Genomic DNA, 21,673 nt, shown 5'->3' with positions numbered 1-21,673 from the left:
TATTGAATCACGTCGAAAGGTCACGCGGAACGTAGGCGGAACTACAGACCAAGTGTATACAAAGCGAACGTGCAAAGACTAAGGAAGTGCAAGTAAGTTGCTGTTTACAAACAAAAAGGTACAATGATGTTGGACAACTGTGGAGTTGTAGGAGAAAATAAGATGGAGTTTTTCGCCATACTCTACCTTTTTGAGTCTGAGTACACAGACAATGAACTTAGACGTAATTCGTAGTGTCATGGACGCGCATCCCAGAGCCTGTGCTAGACGAGCTTTTGTGCTTAAAAAGTATACACATTTTTATTTTTCAAAAAAATGACTGATCGTTTTGCTAGTTAAGACTCTTCTTCCTCGGCTGGGATCATTTAGAGCCCTTTAAAGCTGCATTTAAACTACATTTTGGAATTTCAAAATCGGGGCAAAAATCCTGAAATGCTGTCCTTAAAAACCAGCATTACTTTACGACTGAAGACAGAAAGACATGAACATCTTGGATGACAAGGGGGTGAGTAAATTATTTGTAAATTGTTGCTCTGGAAGTGGACTTCTCCATTAAAAACCCAGAAATTTACATTTGCTTAAAATTTACTCTCCCTCAGGCCATCCAAGTTTGTTTTTTCATTGGATTTGAAGACTTTTTTTTATGACAAACACACAGCTTTTCACTTCACCATATGTTTATTGATGGACTGGAGTGGTGTGGATTACTTATGCATTATTGTGATGTTTGTATCAACTGTTTGAACTCTCATTCTGACGGCACCCATTCACTGCAGAGGATCTATTGGAGGCAAATGATCTCCAAATCTGTTCAGATGAGGAAATAAACTCATTTACATCTTGGAAACCTGACGGTTAGTTCATTTTCAGCAAATTTTCACCTTTAGGTGAACTATTCCTTTAAGCTGTGAAAGAGGAAACTCAATATCAGTCCTACATGGATGTAAATTACTGCATGAGAGAAAAAAAAAAAAACGCCTCTTAGTGTGTCTCAACGGAAAATACATAAACTAAAAATCTTCAGTGATGGGGCTGGACAAAATATAAGAATTAAATATGATTAGTTAATAGTCTAAAAGGACGCAATGATGATAACTTGCTCTTTTCCAATATATCTCTAATTTCGGCATTGTTTTTTTCCTGGCAGAGAAGTGCTAGATGCTGGGATTTATTCAAATGACACCCATCATCTGATAGAGGGTATCACTTGTGATGCCAAGTTAGCTTTGAAATATGCAAATTGTTCTACCACAGCCAAACACTATATTCATAGAGAGACAAACGATGTTAGAAACAATATTATAACACTCTTTTATTCACCCTGCAATGCTAAATAAAATTCATAATTGTTATGATTTTTAAATAAGCCAAGATACATGCAAAACAATCTCCTTTTAACATAGTTTACATTTAAACCACTGGCGCTGTATTATCAAATCACAAAGGTAAAAAAAAGTATTCTTTTACTTAAAAACAATGATATAATCATTTCAAATATGTTTCCTTTTCAGAATGATCTATTTTAAAAGAGATAACCAGAATAAAGTATTCTGAGAGATAAAGCATAAAGTACCATTATAAGATATAAAGTCAAAATTATTTTTTTTTCTCTCTCACCAATCTGCATTATGTTATCATTATTAATGATGTAATATTGTGAAAAGTTATGCCTTTTAAAAAAAAAAAACTGTTATCTGCTTTAATATATTTTAAAATACTATTAATGAATTTTCAGCAGCGATTACTCCAGTCTTTAGTCGGCTGATTTGACTAATTCAGATGTTGTATTTTCATAAAAAAGATGCAAAACAAATAAGAAATCCTATAAAAGATGACACTATAAAAAACCCAGACTCTGAAAATTCTGTTATCCAACTCAAATATCATGCAACGTTGCAGGTGCCAGAATCAGTCTCCCCTCTTACTGGTATCTAACTCTCTCTTCACCTTAGCTGTCATGTTCACCTGGTCTAGACGTGAGAAAGCAACAGGTCTGGAAATTCACTCACAATAAAATAAGTCTCTAGTTTCTCCAAGAACACAGCAGGAGGAGGAGCCCATGCCCTTGCGCTACACGCAGGTTCTGTATGATAGAAGAACACAACGGCAAGATCTAAAAGGAATGGGCAGGAATCACAGGTCGCTGGGTGAACACAGCAGGGTTTTCTAATGGACGATTGGAGGGATTAATATCCTGAGGACCACAGCAGGTGAGAAATCAAACACAGATTCTACCTTAAACTTGCTAGCTACTCTGAGAGATGACACGCTGGTAAACAATCTGAAACTGCTGCTCAGTGATTGTGGCTCTTGAATGAGGGCAAGTGGATTTTATCTGTACAACACAGAGGGCAATATAATGCCACATATACATATACACATCTGTTATGTGAAATAGCCAATTCAGGGTCAGTACTAAATAAAGAATAACATACAAGTTTCATGATCTCTCTTATATATATATATATAAGAGAGATCATGAAACTTGTATGTTATTCTTTATTTAGTACTGACCCTGAATAGGCTATTTCACATAACAGATGTATATACTCCACAAGAAGAAAAAATAACTGAATTTATAAAAATGACCCCATTCAAAAGTCTACAGATCCTTAAATCAAATACAAATCTTAATACTGTGTGTTGTTTGCTGAATGATCCATAACTGTTTTTCTGTTTTGTGATAGTTGTTCATGAGTCCCTTGTTTGTCCTGAACAGTTAAACTACCTGCTGTTCTTCAGAAAAATCCTTCAGGTCCCACAAATTCTTTAGGTTTCCAGCATTTTTGTGTATTTGAACCCTTTCCAACATTGACTTTATGACTGTATATCTTTTCACAATGAGGACAACTGAGGGACTCATATGCAACTATTACAGAAGGTTCAAACACTCACTGATGCTCCAGCAGAAAAAAAAAAAAACATGCATTAAGAGCTGGGGAACAGAATGGAGATGTGTACATTTTTCTTATTTTGCCTAAATATTATATTTTTCATTTAGTACTGCCCTTCAGAGGCTACAGAAGATATGTTCATGTTTCCCAGAAGACATGTTCCCCCGGCTCTTAATGCATGGTTTTTCCTTCTGGAACATCAGTGTGCGTTTGAACCTTCTGTTATAGTTGCTTTAATGTGCTTGGTGGCACTAGTTAAAACAAATTAAGTTTTAACAAGCAATGCTTTGTCTCATAAGTTCAAAAGTTTGGAGTCAGTAATATATATATATATATATATATATATATATATATTTTGTAATTGTTTAAGACATCTCTAATGCTGCACTTATTTGATTTTTTTTCTGGATTCTTTGATGTAAAAAGGTTCAAAATGCCAGCATTCATTTGAAAAAGAAATATTTTGTAACATTATAAATGTCTGTACGGTCACTTTTGATCAACTGAATGCATCCTTGCTAAAAAAAAAAAAAAAGGGAAATTGGGAAATGACCCCATCAATGTCAACGTTGACTTTTTGAGCACCACAGCTCAAAAGGCAGAATAAAATGAGGAATGAACATTTCATGCAATGCTGAGTACAAAAATCAAAAGCCTATTGGGAAACCAAAAAGATTTTTCCTGATCTCCGACTTAGGCCAGTCCATTACATAATGTTTCAATCACAGAGCTGCTGAAGAAAGAAGATTTTCTCTTTAAACACAGTTGGGGGCAGTTGCACGCATTTGATGCATGAGACACCGGAGCTTCTTCCTTCGAAGTACTTCGAAGAGCGTCCTTCTATTTGATATGGTACCCGACTGAGCCAAAGCAACTGAGTGTTTAGTGGTTCAGAAGTCTGCAGATGTTTGCGTTCAGTATGGAAACTTACTGCATTTAAAACTGCATTTACTATGAACTCACAAAAATACACATATAAAACAATGTTTATTGAAGTACACGCTCAACAGCAAAGGCAAAAATGCAGCTGTTCATGGGAAATCCTACCTTTGCGATCTGCACGCACCAGTTGAGCAGCAGCTGGGAGCCGATGTTCTCCTGGTGTTCATGTACATAGTCCAGCAGGCAGCCGTGTGGCATGAGCTGAGTTATCAGCTGAATAGTGGGACTCAAACAGACCCCTAAAAGACGCACTAGATGAGGATGCTCCATGCTGGCCATGATCAGTGCCTCCTAGAAGATAAAAACAGAAACACTGTAAATGTACTGTTTTCATCAACACCCTGGACATACAGAATGCAAACTAGGGTTGCAGCCAGAGTTTATCGCCAAGTATCTCACAATACAATACATAATGGGAACCAAACTGAAACCACAATTTGAAACTTCTCCAAAACCACAAGAGAGACCCGATATGCCTGCAGGAGAAATCTGAAAGTATTCTCGTAGCTTCATAACATTACAGTTGAACCACTGAGGTCACATGGACTATTTTAATGATGTCCTTACTACCTTTGTGGCCCTCGAAAGTGGTAATTACATTGCTGTCTATGCAGGGTCAGAAACCTCCTGGATTTCATTAAAAGTATCTTAATTTGTGTTTCAAAGATGAACGAAGGTCTTACGGGTTTGGAACAACATGAGGATGAGTAATTAATGACAGAATTTTTATTTTTGGGTAAACTATGCCTTTAGCGTTACTTGATTTGCACTGTGAAATGGAAATTCTCAAAAAATCCATTCCTTTGCATTCTCATTTTTTAAATAATGGTGAAAAGTAAAGCAAGGTTTAATTGTAAATTACTCACATCCATAAACTCCACATTGGCTTTTGGTCCTGTGCTTTCATTGAGTATCTTTATGGCCACTGGAATTTTCACCGTTTCCCCTTCTGGAACCCAGATTCCCTTATAAAGAAGATGGCAGCGGAAGTCAATTACATGTTAAACTAATAAACAATATTGTTGAGGAAACACATAAAACTCGTACAAACACACAAACCATAAATGTGAATATAGTACCTTGTAAACAGTACCAAAGGCTCCTGTTCCCAAGATTTTGACCCTCTTGAGCTCTGTCTCTTTTAGAATACGTAACTGTGCCTGGTTTGGTGCCGTACCGCTTGGCGTTAAAGGCTCCACCAGCTGCTCCAAAGACATAATCAACACCAAAATCACTCAACATTATCACAAATTCATACATAACTACAATGTCTACTTACTTTGATCCACCGCTACAGGTTAAAATGACAGTGGACTCATGTTCGGTTTGATTTCATTATTGTCATCATCTACGAATGTATTAATTTAGTTATAGTCTGAGTTTTCAGTTTGCATTGTTCAGTCTTTGATCTCCCCTTCTTTACTTCTTGAGTTAAGCCTGTGTTTATACAGAGATTCTTTTCAGTGACATTATTTAACTTGACTCACCATTTCTCGGCTGATCTTTAGACTTATTAAGAGGTTAATGGAATTGCTTATAATTCCAAACCAAGTTCCAAGTTCATATGCCTCCATCAGAGATTTTAGGACCTCAAATCTGATATCTGTACTGAAACCATTCAAAACCACAACGCCAATGTTTAACCATTCTCTCACTTCTAAAGACCACAGAAAAATCTAAAAAATGTCTTTGCTTTATTTGCAGTTACAGTGTCGGTTTTCATTTGCCTAGCGACTAAATCTTTTCCAAATTACAATTCCTTCAAAAAACATCCACAGTTTAGCTAATAGAGTTTTCACAATTACAAAGTCCTCTTCATATTATTTCTCTGTGGTTGCCCATCTCATCATGTATTCAGTTCAAAATACTTCTTTCAACCTTCAAGGCTTTTTATAGTCTTGAACCTCATTATCTATGTGAGCTAATGCATCCAAATATTCCCACATGCACGCGATGGACTTCTGAGTTCAGATTGCTACATTTCCCTAGATTTCAACCCATTTAGATAGGTGACAGAACTTCACTTGTTAAGGTATTTCACTTTCATTGACACCAGTATCTTCCCATTTTCACCTTTAAACCTCACCTAAAAAAAAAAAAATCACATTATTAACTTGACTTGGAAAGTCAACTTACTGAAATGCTCTTTAAACGAGACTACATTTTCTGACTCTAACTCCTCCTAGAGCTCTACAACCACCAAACTCAGCCCATCTTCAAACAGTTCTGATTTAGTGTGCTATATCTTTTCTAACTGATCTGACTTATGGTTTTCATAAAACCGAAGATTAAAAATCATAAAAATCCCATAGACTTTGACGGAATGTTCAGATGAGCCTATTCGAACTCCAACTGACAAAATTCAAATTTAAATTCCCAGAAGAAGATTCAAAATTTTAAAAATCCCATAGACTTACACTGAATGTTCAAAGGAGCCAAGACTATTCACACTCCAACTGTCAAAATTCAAATTTAAACTCCCAAAAAATTAGCGGTTTGTAACTTTTAAAACTTTTTTATCTAGTTAACCTTTCATCTCCTACGTTCTCATTTATTTCTGATGGTTCTGATGAGTTTTTCCCCTCTACTAATTGCAAAGACACTTTGACCTCTAGAAAATCACCATTTAAGTAAAACGCTCAATGGTTGCTACAGACAGACTTAATTTATTGAGTATATATTTGCTTGACTTTCTAAAGAAAAAACAAAAACTAATCAACCTGCAACACTGGATTTATTTGCAAGAAGTGGATACTGAAACAAAAGATCAATTTAGTGCTCCACACTCCTTAACACCCAACACAGCGGATTCCAAAATATTGACTTAAACCTTATATCAAATGCACACACTCACACACATACTGGCTGCAGAACATTTTGAAGTACTTTCATAAGTTTCCATTTAAGGATCTTAAAATGATCTCCATTATTCCATTTGAGGTTTCCCGCCATTGAAGTGAGAAAGGCACTTTCAAATGGAAAATTGAGACTGGCTATAGACCCCACAGACCCATCCGTGCACCACCACACCAATTTCACTGGCCAGGCTTTCTATCTGACTTTCTTTTCTCTCTCTCTCTCTCTCTCTTTCTGTGTGTCTCCTGAGCACAAATGTTTTTGAAATAAATTCACCGCATCCAAATTATTCAAAAGCATTTATAGTTTTGTCCTGATTTTTAGCTCTCACCTCTGTTTCCAGGAAACGGCGTAAAGCTCTTTTCTTCTTGATGCTTTTCCGTCTGAAAAAGATAGCAAATCCGAGGGCCACGATTACGACCACAAACATCCCCCCAATCACCCCAGCTGCAATCAGAGGAGTCCTGGAGGAAAATGCAAGAAATTAAAGGGGACATCAGATGCAAAATTCACTTTTAAATGGGCTTTGCATATAAATGTTTCTTAGCACTCCTCTTTTTTATCTTCAGGAAATCTAAACAGTCTCAATTATCAAGCCGTTTTGATTTTCTGAGTAGTATGACATCATAATGCTCAGGCCCCGCCCAGTCCGCTGACGGACTGTCCTATATTACCACATTTCACCCTCAGCCTGTTGTACACTGTCCGCCGTTTTCTCCACACTCAAGCAGCTGTAGCGACAACAATCTCTCGTAAGCAATGCTATTGGATCCTGTCATCAGAGCCACTGAGGACGCAGTGGATTAGTTTTGTTTTTGATGGTAATCTGCCACCAAATACAAAAAAATACAAATACAAAAAAAGAGGGGCGTGGGGTGAGCAGTAGCTCATTATCATTTAAAGAGACATGCACCGAAATAGGTCGCTGTGAACAGAGTAGTTTTTGACAAGGTAAAAGGGTGTTGTTTTACACGACCATTGAGGAATTTTAACCAAAGTATGCTGCAGACATTTAATGAAGACCCTAAAGAATCATGCCAACTGGAAAATGGGAATACGGTGTCCCCTTTAAAACACATTCCATAACATATTGTTAGAATAATTCAGTTTTTCAATTTAGATTTCTACTGCAATTTTAGGAGAAGGGCTGAACTATGTATATTTGAGTATACAAACTACTCCATTTTCAATGCAATCACAACCACAGCTCTACTTACTGTCATATTATTTTTCTTTTAAAAACAAAAAAGTGAGAAAAAAACGTTAACTCTCAGTAAAAAACTGAACTTTTAAGAAGGTTTACTGCTTTTCCGGAAATAGTCCTTTCAGTGTTCTTTCAGTTCATTACACTTAATTATCACACATTCAAACCAACTCAATAATTCATTCAAAATACATTTTATGGGCAACAAAGGTATGAAAATGTTCTTTTTGGAAACGGAAAGAAATTACTTGGAAACATTCTGTAATGTGTTGATTGTATTTAATTAATTGATTTTTAGTTTCCTGGGGTGAAGCATCAGAATTTTATTTATGAAATACCTTGCTTCTGACCTTCATATAGTACATATTTATATGAACTTAAAATCAGTGCCTTGAACAGTATGAAAGCAAACTTGAAGAGTATGAAAGCAAAACATCTAGGTGTTTACCTGTCCAGCATCCCAATACAATCTTGGATCCGGGGTCCAGTACACCTATGACACAGACAAGATGGAAAGTAATAATTAAAATAACACTACTTTAACAAGGATTGCTACTAATGATGATGATGGTGGTGGTGGTCTAACAGTTCACATACACAGCTTGGTGTCAGTAAGATTTTTCATTTATTTATTTTTTTAATGAAATCAATATTAAAATAAAAATTTTAAATTAGGTATTAGAATGCATATTACTAGAATATTAGCCATTTATTAGTACTAATTAATCACATATTAATGCCTTATTCTACATGATCTACCCAATTCCCAAACTTAATAGCTACCTTACTAACTACTAATAAGCAGCAAATTTGGAATTTATTAAGGGAAAAGTCATACTTAATAGTGAATAAGCGTTCCCTATTCTAAAGTGTTACCAAAAAGGAATATTAAAAATAAATGTTGTTCTTTAGAACATTTTATTTATCAAAAAATGTATTAAGGCTTCCACAAAAATATTATGCAGCACATCTATTTTCAACATTTATAGTAATATTAAGCACCATATTTCTTGAGCACCAAATCAGCATATTAGAATGATTTCTGAAATGAAGACTGGAGTAATGATGCTGAAAATTCTGCATATTATCAAATGAATAAATTATGTTTTAAAATATATTCAAATAGAAAACAATTATTTTTAGGCAAGACACTGCAGGTGAATAGGGTAAAAAAAAATACGCAAATGAGGCATTGTTTAATGAAATATGCACTAATTTGCATACATTTCTAATACAAAAATCTAAAGACTGGATGAAGTCAGTTTCAAAATTGTTCTTATTTTTTTTATTTTTGGCATATTTGGGTCAAATGTTTTTACAGGGGGAAATTTGTCTTCAGAATTCAGAAAATACAAACAGAAAACAATATATTTTTACAGTTTTGGGGGGGAATAAAATGTTTTATAACATCAAGCAAATTATACATGAACAAATCCCTCTGTAAAAACCTTCAGGATATAGAAAGGAATAAACATGTAAAGCTTGGTGTGTGCAAGTGCTACTGAAGTGGAAATTTATGGCTCAGTGTAGGAAAAAATACTCATTTTGAGAAAATGGTCTTTAAAAATATGGATTGTAATTGCAATCTGTTTACACAAATATACAAAGTATTACAAAAGAAACACTTAACAGAGTTTTTTGGATGTTTTCTCTCCACTAGTCTGAAAAAAAAAAAACACTTTATGAAAAACCAACACACCCAAAATCTCAAACTTGACAGGTGCATGAAAAAAAAAAAAAAAAAACAGTGTTTGTGTCTCCCCTTAAATTCAAATAATATTTCATAACATTACTGTTTTTTACTGTAATATTGATCAAATAAATGCAGCCTCAGTGAGCATAAAAGACTTTTAAAAAATATTTCAAAAACGTACTAATCCCAAGTTTTTGTGTACTGTATATTGCACACTTTTCGTAATAAATATGCACCATAACTGTTGGTCTGCCTAGTCATCTCTAGCATCTCTAGCAGTGTAGCCTGTGTAGCCTGATCTCCAGAGCTCTACGTACAGGAATAAGGCATGTTGGAGCGCTGTGACAGTGGTGACTGGGTTCAGTAATCACAGAGCACAGTGCTGAAGAGCGCATGCCTGACAGTAACCAGCGGCGATGACTGTCACCCACAAGATGAAGGGCTCGCGAGCGCTTTGTTATGGTGCCCTAGAGCATTGCAAGAGCTTTGATTTGAGAGCCAAGACCGACCCGAACGAAGCAGAGGTTCATGGGTGGATGTCTCGAGCGTGTCCATGTGCCGTGCGATCTGCTTTATATCTACAGGATGTGACACCGAAGGCCTGTGGAGCTGCACCCAAATTCACCATCCCACTGGGCAGTGAAAGTTTAGATATTTATTTATTATGCAGTTATTTATGAGATTTCCGAGATGAAAACTAAGCGAAAGAACTGCCTAGAGCAGGGCTAGTGAACTTTGGAAAGCTCAGGGGCCACAAAGAAAGATCTTTCAGCCTCAAGGACCACACTTATATTTTATTTAGCAATTCTTTGATATAAAAGCGAGTAGGACATTGTATGAGTGGCATGTCTTATGATCAAATCATATTATCAGTATTCTTTTGATTACTTGTAAAGGTATAACAGGTAATAATTGTTTTTTGGTATAACAGTAATTTTTTTTCTAAATTTGTTTAGAAGAATTAGAAAAAAATGTCTTTTTGTAATGTTTATATTATTGTGTGTGTATATATATATATATATATATATATATATATATATATATATATATATATATATATATATATATATATATATATATATATATATATATATAGATATATATATATATATATATATATATATATATAGATAGATATATATATAGATATAGATATAGATATAGATATAGATTTATTTAGAAGAATTAGAACAAAAATACATGCTTGTTCATATTATTGCACAACATTTATATGTTTCAATATACATATGTAACATATGTAATTTTTCTTCATTTATTTAGAATTAGAAAAAAAATGCTTTTTTATATTGCTTGCTTATATATGCTTGTTTATTGCACAACATTTATGTTTATATATAACTAATTATTTTCTGAATTTATTAAAAGTTAAAATTAATACTTTTATTAAGCAAGCACAAATTAAATTAATCAAAAGTGACAGTAAAATATTTATATTTTAAATAAATCCTGTTCTTTTGAATAAAATTTTAAACAGCACAACTTTTTAACATTGGTAATAATAATAAATGTTTCTTGAGCAGAAAATTAGCATATTAGAATAATTTCTAAAGGATCACGTGGCACTGGAGACTGGAGTAATGATGCTGAAAATTCAGCTTTGCATCATAGAAATAAAATATATTCAAGTAGAAAACAGTTGTTTTAAATTGTAATAATATTTCACAATATTAGTGTATTTTGGATCAAATATTTGCAACCTTGGTGAGCTTTCAAAAACAGTGTACACTGGAAAGGAAGCCATGTTTTATGCAGCTGTAAACACCATCAAATGACATTTACTGCTATATCTTGCTCCTTATTAACAAGGCAAGAAGTCTTGATAAGATGCTTGTAATGTACCGTAATTACAGCAGTTGCCATGACAATGATAAAATCACACAGGGCTCAATAGAGAAGGCTCTGTGTGTTGAGTAGTGATGGCTTGGAGGAAAAGACAAACACACATAACATGCAGAAACATACCCCTGGGTGCAGTTGGGATGGCAGGGATGGCACTCGTTGTTGGTCTCAGCATATTTGAAGATGAAGCTGTTTGCTCCTTGGAGACCATCAGGGCATTTCTCCACACAGTTGGGTCCATCTTTGAGATGCAAGCACTTCGAGCAGTGATCCGGACCCTAAACCATGCAGACAAAATGCACGACAATGACCTACAAAATGCAATTTGTCTAGTCTTGAGGATATTTTACTGATGCTTATCTCAAATATTTTATGCACATGGCACTTTTTGGTACTTTCTTATGAATTTGAGTAACTTTCATTAAACTTTTACTTAAATCACATAGCGCTTTTGACAACATAAACAAATTCATACATATTTGATCTAAGTAATTGCCCATTTTGAGATGGGTGTCACACGGTTGGACGAGTTCTTACATTCTCTGACAGCTCTGATGTTGCTAATTATGCATCTTAGGAATTGAGATGGACAGGCAGGTTATCATAAGAAGATGACAGCTTTGTTCATCTGCATTTAAACTCTAAAACTTCTGCACTTGAATTTTTACTTTTTACAGACAAAACAGAGGACTTCAAGCTTCATTTACTGAAAAATATCCAAATGTGCACAGAAAAATATCATAATGATGGCCCTGAAGGGTTGAGCTTGAATAGTGGAGTAAATTTAAAAGGCATTTTAAAAATTCTTAACGGTAATGAAATGGTATTCGCACACCAGTTTTCCTCAAAAATGTTAAGTGAGATTTGATAGGGCAAAGTCAAGGCAAGTTAATAATAAAATAAATAATATAATAAAGTGCACATATGAATCATGGATAACCAAGAAAGCTAATTTGATCAATTCTGATGGCGTTGACTTTAAATAGCACTGCTTAGTTTACTTACAGGGCCGTGACAGGTAAGAGTTTTATCTTCGGCCTTTTCGCACTGGCTGTCACACTCCACACACACAGATCCATTGGCAAACTCACGAACATCTCTAAAATATGAATAAAATGCACATGAATAAAACGAGAAAGGTTAATTAAACATTATATATTAAAATAATACAGTTTTTGCTGAAATAAAATAAAACATAAAATAAAATAAAATATTTGCACAGTTGTTTTTTGTTTTATTTTACTGTTATTAGAAGAAAATGAAATAAACAGTTGTTAACAAAAAATAAATAAATAAATAAATAAATAAAATAAAATAATGAAATATTATTTAGTTTTATTTCTTATTTTCCAGTAACAATTTTGGCTGTATATGCATAAATAATTGTTCAGATTCTGATTATTCTGTGAATCAATTTATTTATCATTCGGTTAATTTCATTTTTAAATAATATAAAATAAAGTCATAAAAATATAATACAATTTTACTTAAATTATGTTTGGTTAATTTATTTTTAAAATTAAAATAATAAAATAAAATAAAACAAAAAAACAACACATTATTTAGTTTTATTTCTTATTTTCCAGCAACCAATTTTGGCCATATTTGCATAAATAATTGTTCTGATTATTTGGTGGATCAATTTAATTAACGTTCGGTTATTTACATTTTTAAATAAGATAAAATAAAGTCATAAAAATATAACAAAATAAATAAAGAAAATAAAATAGTTAAGATTCAAATTATTTAGTTAATCAACTTAAATTATGTTTGGTTAATTTAACAAAAAATAATAAAATAAAATAAAATAAAATAAAATAAAATAAAATAAAAAAGCAATTAAGAGTTGTAGGTACTAGGTACTGTAGGTAGATTGGTAAATAAAAGCTTTAGTAGATAGTTCTGATTCTGATTATTTGGTAAATCAATTTTAATTATGCTTGGTTAATTTAATTTTAAAATAAAATAAAATAGTTCAGATTCTGATTATTTGGTGAATCAATTTAAATTATGTTTGGTTCATTTAATTTTAAAATAAAATAAAATAAAATAGTTCAGATTCTGATTATTTGGTGAATCAATTTAAATTGTTTGGTTAATTTAATTTTTAAATAAAATGTTTTATTTAGTTTTATTTCTTACTTTCCAACAACCACTTCTGGTTGTAGGGTTAGGCATATAAGTATATGCATAGGTAATTGTCTTTTAAATATTCCTTTAAATGATCCTTAATTGAAAGCATTTGAAAGTAGGTAATGTATTCTCTCAGCAACAACACACAGAGCAGGTTTTGTTTTGTCTCAGACTCATTCTCCATGTCTTCTTGAACCATGGCCAACTGAACCGCAGACACTACATTCACACACTGGCGAGAACTTGGCTAATACACCAGTCGGCTGAGTAAGATCCATGAAAAAATAATGGCATTTTAATTAGAAAAATCTTTCTCGGCTCTGGTCTGAGAGGAAAGAACAAACAGTCCTCTTTAAATTTTATCTAAGCAGATGGCAGCTCAGATTGCAGGAGATACGGCAGAGGGGCTGCCTAGCAGACCCATCAATACCCTTTCCTTTGTTCGTTTCCATCAGCCCATGTTTCAGAGGGAAATTTTGAGAGCCGTTCCAAAACAGGGAAAGATGGTGCCTTGTCAATAACAGAGTGGGGATCAAAGAACCCTCCCAGATCTTAAAACATCGGTAATCGAGTGTACAAGCACTCACAGTTTGACGATTCTCACACTGGAAATATTTCATCTCAAAATGGGTGCGAATGTAATACACTAAACCAACTTTATTAACTACCAAGACTTCTTCTAGCTACCCATCTAGCTACCTACAACTCTGAATGGGTCTTACTTTATTTTATTTTATTTTACTTTACTTTACTTTATTAATTAATTTACTTAATTAATTCATTACATAATCAGAATCTAAGCTATTTTATATTATTTTAAAATTAAATTAACCAAACAAAATGTAAATTGATTCACTAAATAATCAGAATCTGAACTAGTGTTTTGTATTTTATTTTATTTAAAAATTAAATTAACCAAACAAAATTTAAATTGATTCACTAAATAATCAGAATCTGAACTATTTTATTGTTTTTTATTTAATTAAATAATTTATTTTTTTTATTTAAAAATTATATTAACCAAACAAAATGTAAATTAATTCTCTAAATAATCAGAATCTGAACTTTATTTTAATTCAGTTTTTGTTTTATTTAAAAATGTATTTAACCAAGCATAATGTAAACTGATTCACTAAATAATAAATATCTTAACAATTTTATTTTATCCTTTTTTATTAAATTAACCAAACTTAATTTTAAATGATTCCCTGAGTAATCAGAATCTAAACTTTTATTTTATTTTATTTTATTTTATTTTATTTCATTATTATTTCAAATATTATTTCATGTAATATTTTTACCTACCTACAGCTCTAAACAGTTATTTTATTTTTGTAAAATTAACCAAACATAATTTTAAGTGATTCACTAAGTAATCAGTCTTAACTATTTTATTTTATTTTTAAATTAAAGAAACCAAACAAAATGTAAATTGATTCACTAAATAATCAGAATCTGAACTAGTGAATCGTATTTTATTTTATTTAAAACTTAAACTAACCAAGCATAATTAAAATTGACTCACTAAGTAATCAGAATCTAAACTTTAATTTTATTTAATTTATTATATATTATATATTTAATTTTATTTTATTTCATGTAAAAATTAAATTAACCAAACATTATTTAAATTGATTCACTTAATAATCAGAATCTGAACTACTTTATTTTATTGTAAATTCAGCTGAATGTATTTCGAATCAGTAATCAGAACCTCTCAGAAAAACTCTTGGTTGAGTGACTGAAGGTTTTTGGCACATCCCCATTCACAGACTGGGGCTGCTGATTTAAAGCACAATTAATTGAGTGTAATGAGACCTCCGTTCATTCTCCAAAATATGACACTCCCCCACAGCTGATTATTGTTAGGAACTAAATTGCATTTTTCTGCCACGGGGAATCCTATTCAGATGTTGGTCAGAGTTGCCATTGTTTAATGACTACAGCAGAAAAGCAGTGCCAACCAAAGAGCTCTTCTCTGCCACTCCCGGTGGAGCAGAATGTAAATTTGTTGTCAGATGAGTGTTTCCTCTTTGTCATTCACAGATGGCAGTGTGTTTTGAGCCCACTCGGGACAGGCCGAGGAACAATTAGCTGGATTTTGGCCTGTGCAGTAGCACTGGCCAGACACGGTCCTTCTGCATTCAGACTAGTAACTTTTAGATGAAATCCATCCCTCTCTCTGATTCTTTTCATCTTTTCTCACACATCCCCAAGGCAGAAGTTTGTACACAATTGTGTTTACAAAGCGACTGGGGGCGAACGGCAATCTAAATGATAGATAGTCTTCATAAAACAAAAAAATACTGCAGTAACCATGGTTGTACCCAATAGCCTAGTGCCAGAAATTGTGGAGTTTAAAATGCTGCCCACACAATGGATCTTATTCATGAAACAGTAACAGAATGAACGTAATTGGCATGTAAAATATATAAACTGTCAACCTGACAATTGACAACTGGATTCATAAATTTTGGTTTATTAAGTCTTAATGATATACTGGTTCAATGGCTTATAGTGAAATGAGTAAAATATGTCTAGTATTTTATGAATTTCATTGCAAAAATAACATTTTAGTTTTTTTTTTTTAATCTATAGTTATCTATATTTTTTTTTAAATCTTTTTTTTTTATATCTGCTATAATGATATAATAACATTAAAATAAAATATATAAATATATAAATATATAAAATATATAATATATTTTATGTTATGGGTATTATATTTTATGGCTATTTTATTTTATGGCTATTTTATCTCATTTCAAAATTAAATTAACCAAACATAATTGTAATCTATAATGACATAATAATTTTAAAACAAATAAACAATAAAATAAAAAATACATTTATTAACCAGGTGAATTTCATGTGTTCAATCTTAATTTACCATTCCTTTTAATCAATTGTTAATCTTTAATTGTTTTAAAAGAGTATTTTATTTTGTTTTGTTTTTTTTGTTTTGTTTTGTTTTGTTTTGTTTTATTTTATTTTATTTTATTTTATTTTATTATTTTATCAACAGTATTTTGTTCATACATATTTAAACACACACATCTATACAGATAGATAGACAGATATATAGATTTTTCAGCATAAATTCTTAGATATGGCAGATTTTTTTTTTTTTTTTGGCTCCTTTACTAAGTCTGAGTGCAAACTGTCTTATACTCACCCATCGTAAAGATTACATGCTTTCACACAGGTCTTTCCCCGGCTGAAATATTTACAAGAGAGACACTGATCTGGCCCGGGACCCCAGCATCCTGCCACTGAACACAGCGGATCACACACCATCCTTTGCTGAGCTGCGGAGGACATTCACAGAAATGACTTCACACACATACAGTATATGGGCATTATAAGTTAGACATTAAACAACATTAAAGGCCCCATGACAACAGCTCTCTATTGACTGAACCAAAGTCCCTCATATTGTCAACTGGGACCGTCAATTGTGAATGCAAAGCACTGGATGCACTTCACGGCTGTCTGGGCTATTGGACAATCCAGGGATATCAGTCTACTGTGATCGGTAGTGTGGAAAAGAGGCCAGTGAATGAGCCGGCTAACAGCGCCATTGATCTCACACACCACAGACTTATTATCACACTAATTACATCAAGCGCAGCTTGGCAGTGCGGCACTGTGGGAAGTGTTCTGCAACTGTCAACATCTCCATTACGGATAAACCTGTGGTTCTCTATTTCATCAGTTCAGGGAATTCTTATCGTACATAAGATACTGGCATGTAAAACAATTGTCTTTATGTTCTATATCTGTCCCAAAGGTAATGTGTATTGAAATTCAACTGGCAGACCTAATAGACTTGTCTATTATTAATGCTCAAGTATGCTATGATGGTAAGTGTGTTGACAATTTGAGGTCCTTTAGCCAATAACTGTTCAAATCTCACAAAACTTATAGTCAGCCTCACATTTATATATATATATTTATTTTTTTTTTTTTTTTTTCAATTTACATTTATGCATAATCTGAAATCTGAATAAATAAGCTTTCCATTGATGTATGGTTTTTTAGGATATGACAATATTTGGCCGAGATACAACTATTTGACAATCTGGAAACTGAGGATGCAAAAAAATCAAAATATTGAGAAAATTGCCTTTAAATGTGTCCAAATGAAGTTTTTAGCAATGCATATTACTAATCATAAATTAAGTTCTGATATATTTACAGCAGGAAATTTACAAAATATCTTCATGGAACACAATCTTTACTTAATATCCTAATGATTTTTGGCATAAAAGAAAAATCAATCATTTTGGCTATTGCCACAAATATACCTGTGCTACTTATGGTTTTGTGGTCCAGGGTCATATATAAATATATAGCTAGTGAGAAAAAAACAAAAACAAACAAACAAACAAACAAACAAACAAAAAACCCTCATAAATATTTATACAGCACAGTATAACTTCATTAATGCTGACCTTGGATTATAGTAATGAAAATAATGGAAGAAATAATTACGTAATATTCAATAATAAAAGTAATATTAATATAAAAGTAATATAAAAATAACATAAAAAATAGTTTCCAAAACATTTTATTTTTTTCAATCTCAAATCAATATTTTATAATTAAATGTTTACGAGAGTTTAAACAATCTTAAAACTTCTAAACGTTTAATTTAATGTAAAAAAAAAAAAAAAAAAAATCAAAACCTTTATTTTTTATTTATTTATTTACTTGTTTTTGACTTTAAAAAATCTAGCTGTTGACTGTATTTTCTGACTGATTTTCTTCAACAAAATTAAATAAGATTTTTGAACCTGGCTTAATCCAATATTCAGATTTCTATTCTAGAAATTTATGAAAACTGGTCTATATTTAATTAGATAAACCCTCATTTGCATATTTAAACTTACATTTAGTCATTTAGAAGACACTTTTATCCAAAGTGTCTTACAAATGAGGACAATGAAAGCAATCAAAATCAACAAAAGAGCAATTATGTAAGTATGACAAGTCTCAGTTAGCCTAGCACAGTTTTTTTTGTTGTTAATTATATATTAAAATAAAACAAAAAACAGATAGAATAGAAAAGACATAGAGTAAGCTAGTGTTAGAGGCCTTTTTTGTTAATTACATAAAAAATAAAAAGGAAAAAATAGAATGCAAAAAGAATAAAGAAGCTAGTGTTAGTTTTTTTTTTTTTTAGAAAACAAGCAGTTAGAAAATGAATAGTGTGCAAGTCTTAAAGGGTCAAGGTTTTTTTTTTTTTTGAAGAAAAAAGTTAGAATAAAGAGTGCTAGAGTTATTATTCCCAGTTATTAATCACCTGGGGAAAATATGGTGATATCTATTATGTACTATTTTTACCCTACTCACTCTTTACTGTTGTGCCTTAAAATAGTGACACATTTGAAAAATAGTCACAAAGTATACATTTATAAAAAAAGGATGTAGCCATTTTAATAGAGTACTAAAATCATTGTTTTCTTTTGATAGTGTGGCTAGAGCACTCACTACACTCTCTGGGTTCCCTGTTGTTCTTGATCAGAGATCTCTGGGTGCTGGTGCGAAACAGACTGGTCCAGTTCACCGTGTTGTAGAAGCAGAGCTGGCTGTTGTTGGTCATGTAGACGTTACCGGCGCTGATCTCTTTCAAAGACTGGAACTTCAGCGAAGAGATCCAGCGCTGCTTCAGGATCAGCAGAGAAATACCGCTGAGAAAACAAAGATATGCAGAAATCAGGACGATTAGGAAGTCAATAAAAATTGTTGGTTTGTTTATTCATGTAGCAGACAGTTTTACTTTGATCCACTGTGATGAGCTAAAATCAGTTCCACTGATGCTGACAATGAGATAATGATCACAGAAAATAAGTAAATACTTCACTGATTAGCTCATAAATCAGATGTGCCTGACAGAAAATAATCTTACCTATAAAGTGTTCTTCCTCCTATGGTGACAAGGTTGGAAAAGACACCAAGGTCAGTCATGTTCTCTGGCCAAGACTGAATGTTCAGGTAACCTTTGGACGCAGTTAACAAACCTGTATTATTCAACAGTTATTGTTTTGACGTAGCAGTAAAAAGCAAAGCAAAAATAAAGCAAAACTAGTCTTGCAAAACTAATAACGAAATGTAATACTGCACCACAATTTTTCAGTACCACTGGGAGTGCTTTCCACGGTTGCACATGTTCTTATGATCAATATTTTGGTGCATCAGAATCAGAGGCCCATTTATATGGTGGGCATGGGAACTGCATTCACGACAACAGTCATAGGTCTTTCTTATTGTGCAGAGTTTCATTACGTTTCACTCCATTAACTGCAATATAATATCTGACTGCGCCACACACCCCATTTTAATTAAAGAAAAGCCTTTTAACATGACTAACTGTTCAGTTTTTTTAACCTATTACACTTAACAAATAAATACTGTAACAAATCCCATTAGTTTAAAAAATAACGATGAAGACCGTGAGAAATTAATCACTTGTGCTTTTTTATTTGCATATAGCTTTACCAATTCATCTTAAAAACGAATGAGAACTCTCTCTCTACCTGTGATCTCTCTGACAGTCCGGAACACATTTAGTCGTTCAGGATCCAGAGCACCGATACCATGATACATGTCTCTGTCAAACAAAACAAAACAGTAAATGAGTGTAAGGAATTTAATTTAATCAGCAAGTTAAATTACACTCTAAAAAATGCTAGGTTCAGCACGTTGGGTCATTTTATTGGGTTATTTCTATTTTTTTTTTTTACCCAGGTGCTGAGTAGTTTTTCTGTAACTAACACTGGGTTATTTTTTTCCACCCAACCGCTGGCTTGAGCCTGTCTCTGACAAAACAACACAGCCAATGGCCACGAAGCCCCGCCTTCTTAATGAACGAGCCAATCGTTGATTAGTAAAGCTGCCGTTACAAGTCCCGGTTGCTATAGAAACAGTCAACGTTCTGAGACGTCCGTTCAGTACTGCGCATGTGCACTGGCTGATCTAACCTGAAAATAAGCTTTTTTTTATGCTATTGGCGCATAAGGAACTATATTTATGAGGCAGTTCTGGTCAGATTTCAAATATGAAATTTAATCGTAAACTTGGTGAACAGTTTTGGAGAATTTGATGTTTCCCCATTCAAAGAGATAGGAGCTGCACTTGCCTGCCTGAGAGGCATTTCAAAGATGGCCTTAAAGGGATCATCAGATGCCCATTTTGCACAAGGTGATATGATTCTTTAGGGTCTTAATGAAAAGTCTATAATACACTTTGGTTAAAAATTCTCAATAGTTGTGTAAAACAACACCATTTTTACCTTGTCAAAATAAGCTTCGCAAAAATCATCCCATTCTGAGAGATTGTTACTTTAAATGCAAATGAGCTCTGCTTGCCCCGCCCCTCTCTTCTCTCTGTGGAGTGAGGAGCTGGTCCGAGAGACTGTTTACTTTATCCACGTTTAGCCGCGTTTAGCCGCTAAACTTGCTAACTAGCACGTTAGTAGGAAAGGTGATTGCAGAGGTTCATAAAAAAAACCCTTATACTCACTTCTGCTATACGATGACGAATGATGTGCGCGAGCATAGACGCATTTAAGTAGATCGGGAGGCGCATTCCCTTCACAAACAAATGTAATCCACTGCATCTTCAGTGGCTCAGATATCGGGAGTAAATGACGACCACTGTGTTCATTATTACATCCAGCAACACCTCAATCGCTCAATCGGAGATACTCTTGTCTAACTTACATCCCTGCTCCGGCATCGAAACAATAGAGGTCAGACTGTTACAGCTGATCTGAAGTAAGATGCTCAAGTCAATCAACTACTGTGGGAGCGGCCTCTGTCGGTGTGATGCCACACCAACAGGCATCTGAGAATGGCTCGAGTGAAATGCGAGGCCGCGGTCTGAAGTTTGCAGATAACCCAGTGAACAGCAGCCCTTCACTGGCTCAGATTTCGGCGACACACCGGCATGAGAATTAGCGCTATTTTGGTAAAAAGCGATTACAGATAACGGCTGAATACACTAATATTAAAATTCTTCTTTTAAATGTTACATTTTTATGTCTAAAATGCTTGTTGCATGAGTTTAAATGTATGTCGTTTTGTAAAA

At 33.2% G+C, this 21,673-nt stretch overlaps 1 protein-coding gene across 1 annotated transcript in view; it reads right to left on the bottom strand.

Annotated features, from left to right (window-relative positions):
- si:ch73-383l1.1 (receptor tyrosine-protein kinase erbB-4) overlaps window positions 1-21,673 on the bottom strand; it is a 178,018-nt gene that overhangs the window by 30,065 nt on the left and 126,280 nt on the right. The window contains exons 10-20 of the mRNA XM_051104636.1: window positions 20,122-20,195; window positions 19,494-19,584; window positions 19,076-19,275; window positions 16,758-16,890; window positions 12,455-12,548; window positions 11,573-11,727; window positions 8,345-8,389; window positions 7,024-7,156; window positions 4,916-5,038; window positions 4,703-4,801; window positions 3,942-4,127 (exon numbers count right to left, since the gene is read on the bottom strand). Coding sequence (XP_050960593.1) covers window positions 3,942-4,127; window positions 4,703-4,801; window positions 4,916-5,038; window positions 7,024-7,156; window positions 8,345-8,389; window positions 11,573-11,727; window positions 12,455-12,548; window positions 16,758-16,890; window positions 19,076-19,275; window positions 19,494-19,584; window positions 20,122-20,195 — 1,333 coding nt within the window. The remainder of the gene's footprint in view (window positions 1-3,941; window positions 4,128-4,702; window positions 4,802-4,915; window positions 5,039-7,023; window positions 7,157-8,344; window positions 8,390-11,572; window positions 11,728-12,454; window positions 12,549-16,757; window positions 16,891-19,075; window positions 19,276-19,493; window positions 19,585-20,121; window positions 20,196-21,673) is intronic.

This window comes from Labeo rohita, unplaced genomic scaffold (genome assembly GCF_022985175.1).
Source record: "Labeo rohita strain BAU-BD-2019 unplaced genomic scaffold, IGBB_LRoh.1.0 scaffold_76, whole genome shotgun sequence".
NCBI lineage: Eukaryota > Metazoa > Chordata > Actinopteri > Cypriniformes > Cyprinidae > Labeo > Labeo rohita.
Note: the sequence above shows the minus strand (reverse complement) of the source record. Positions and strands in the feature narration are given on the sequence as shown.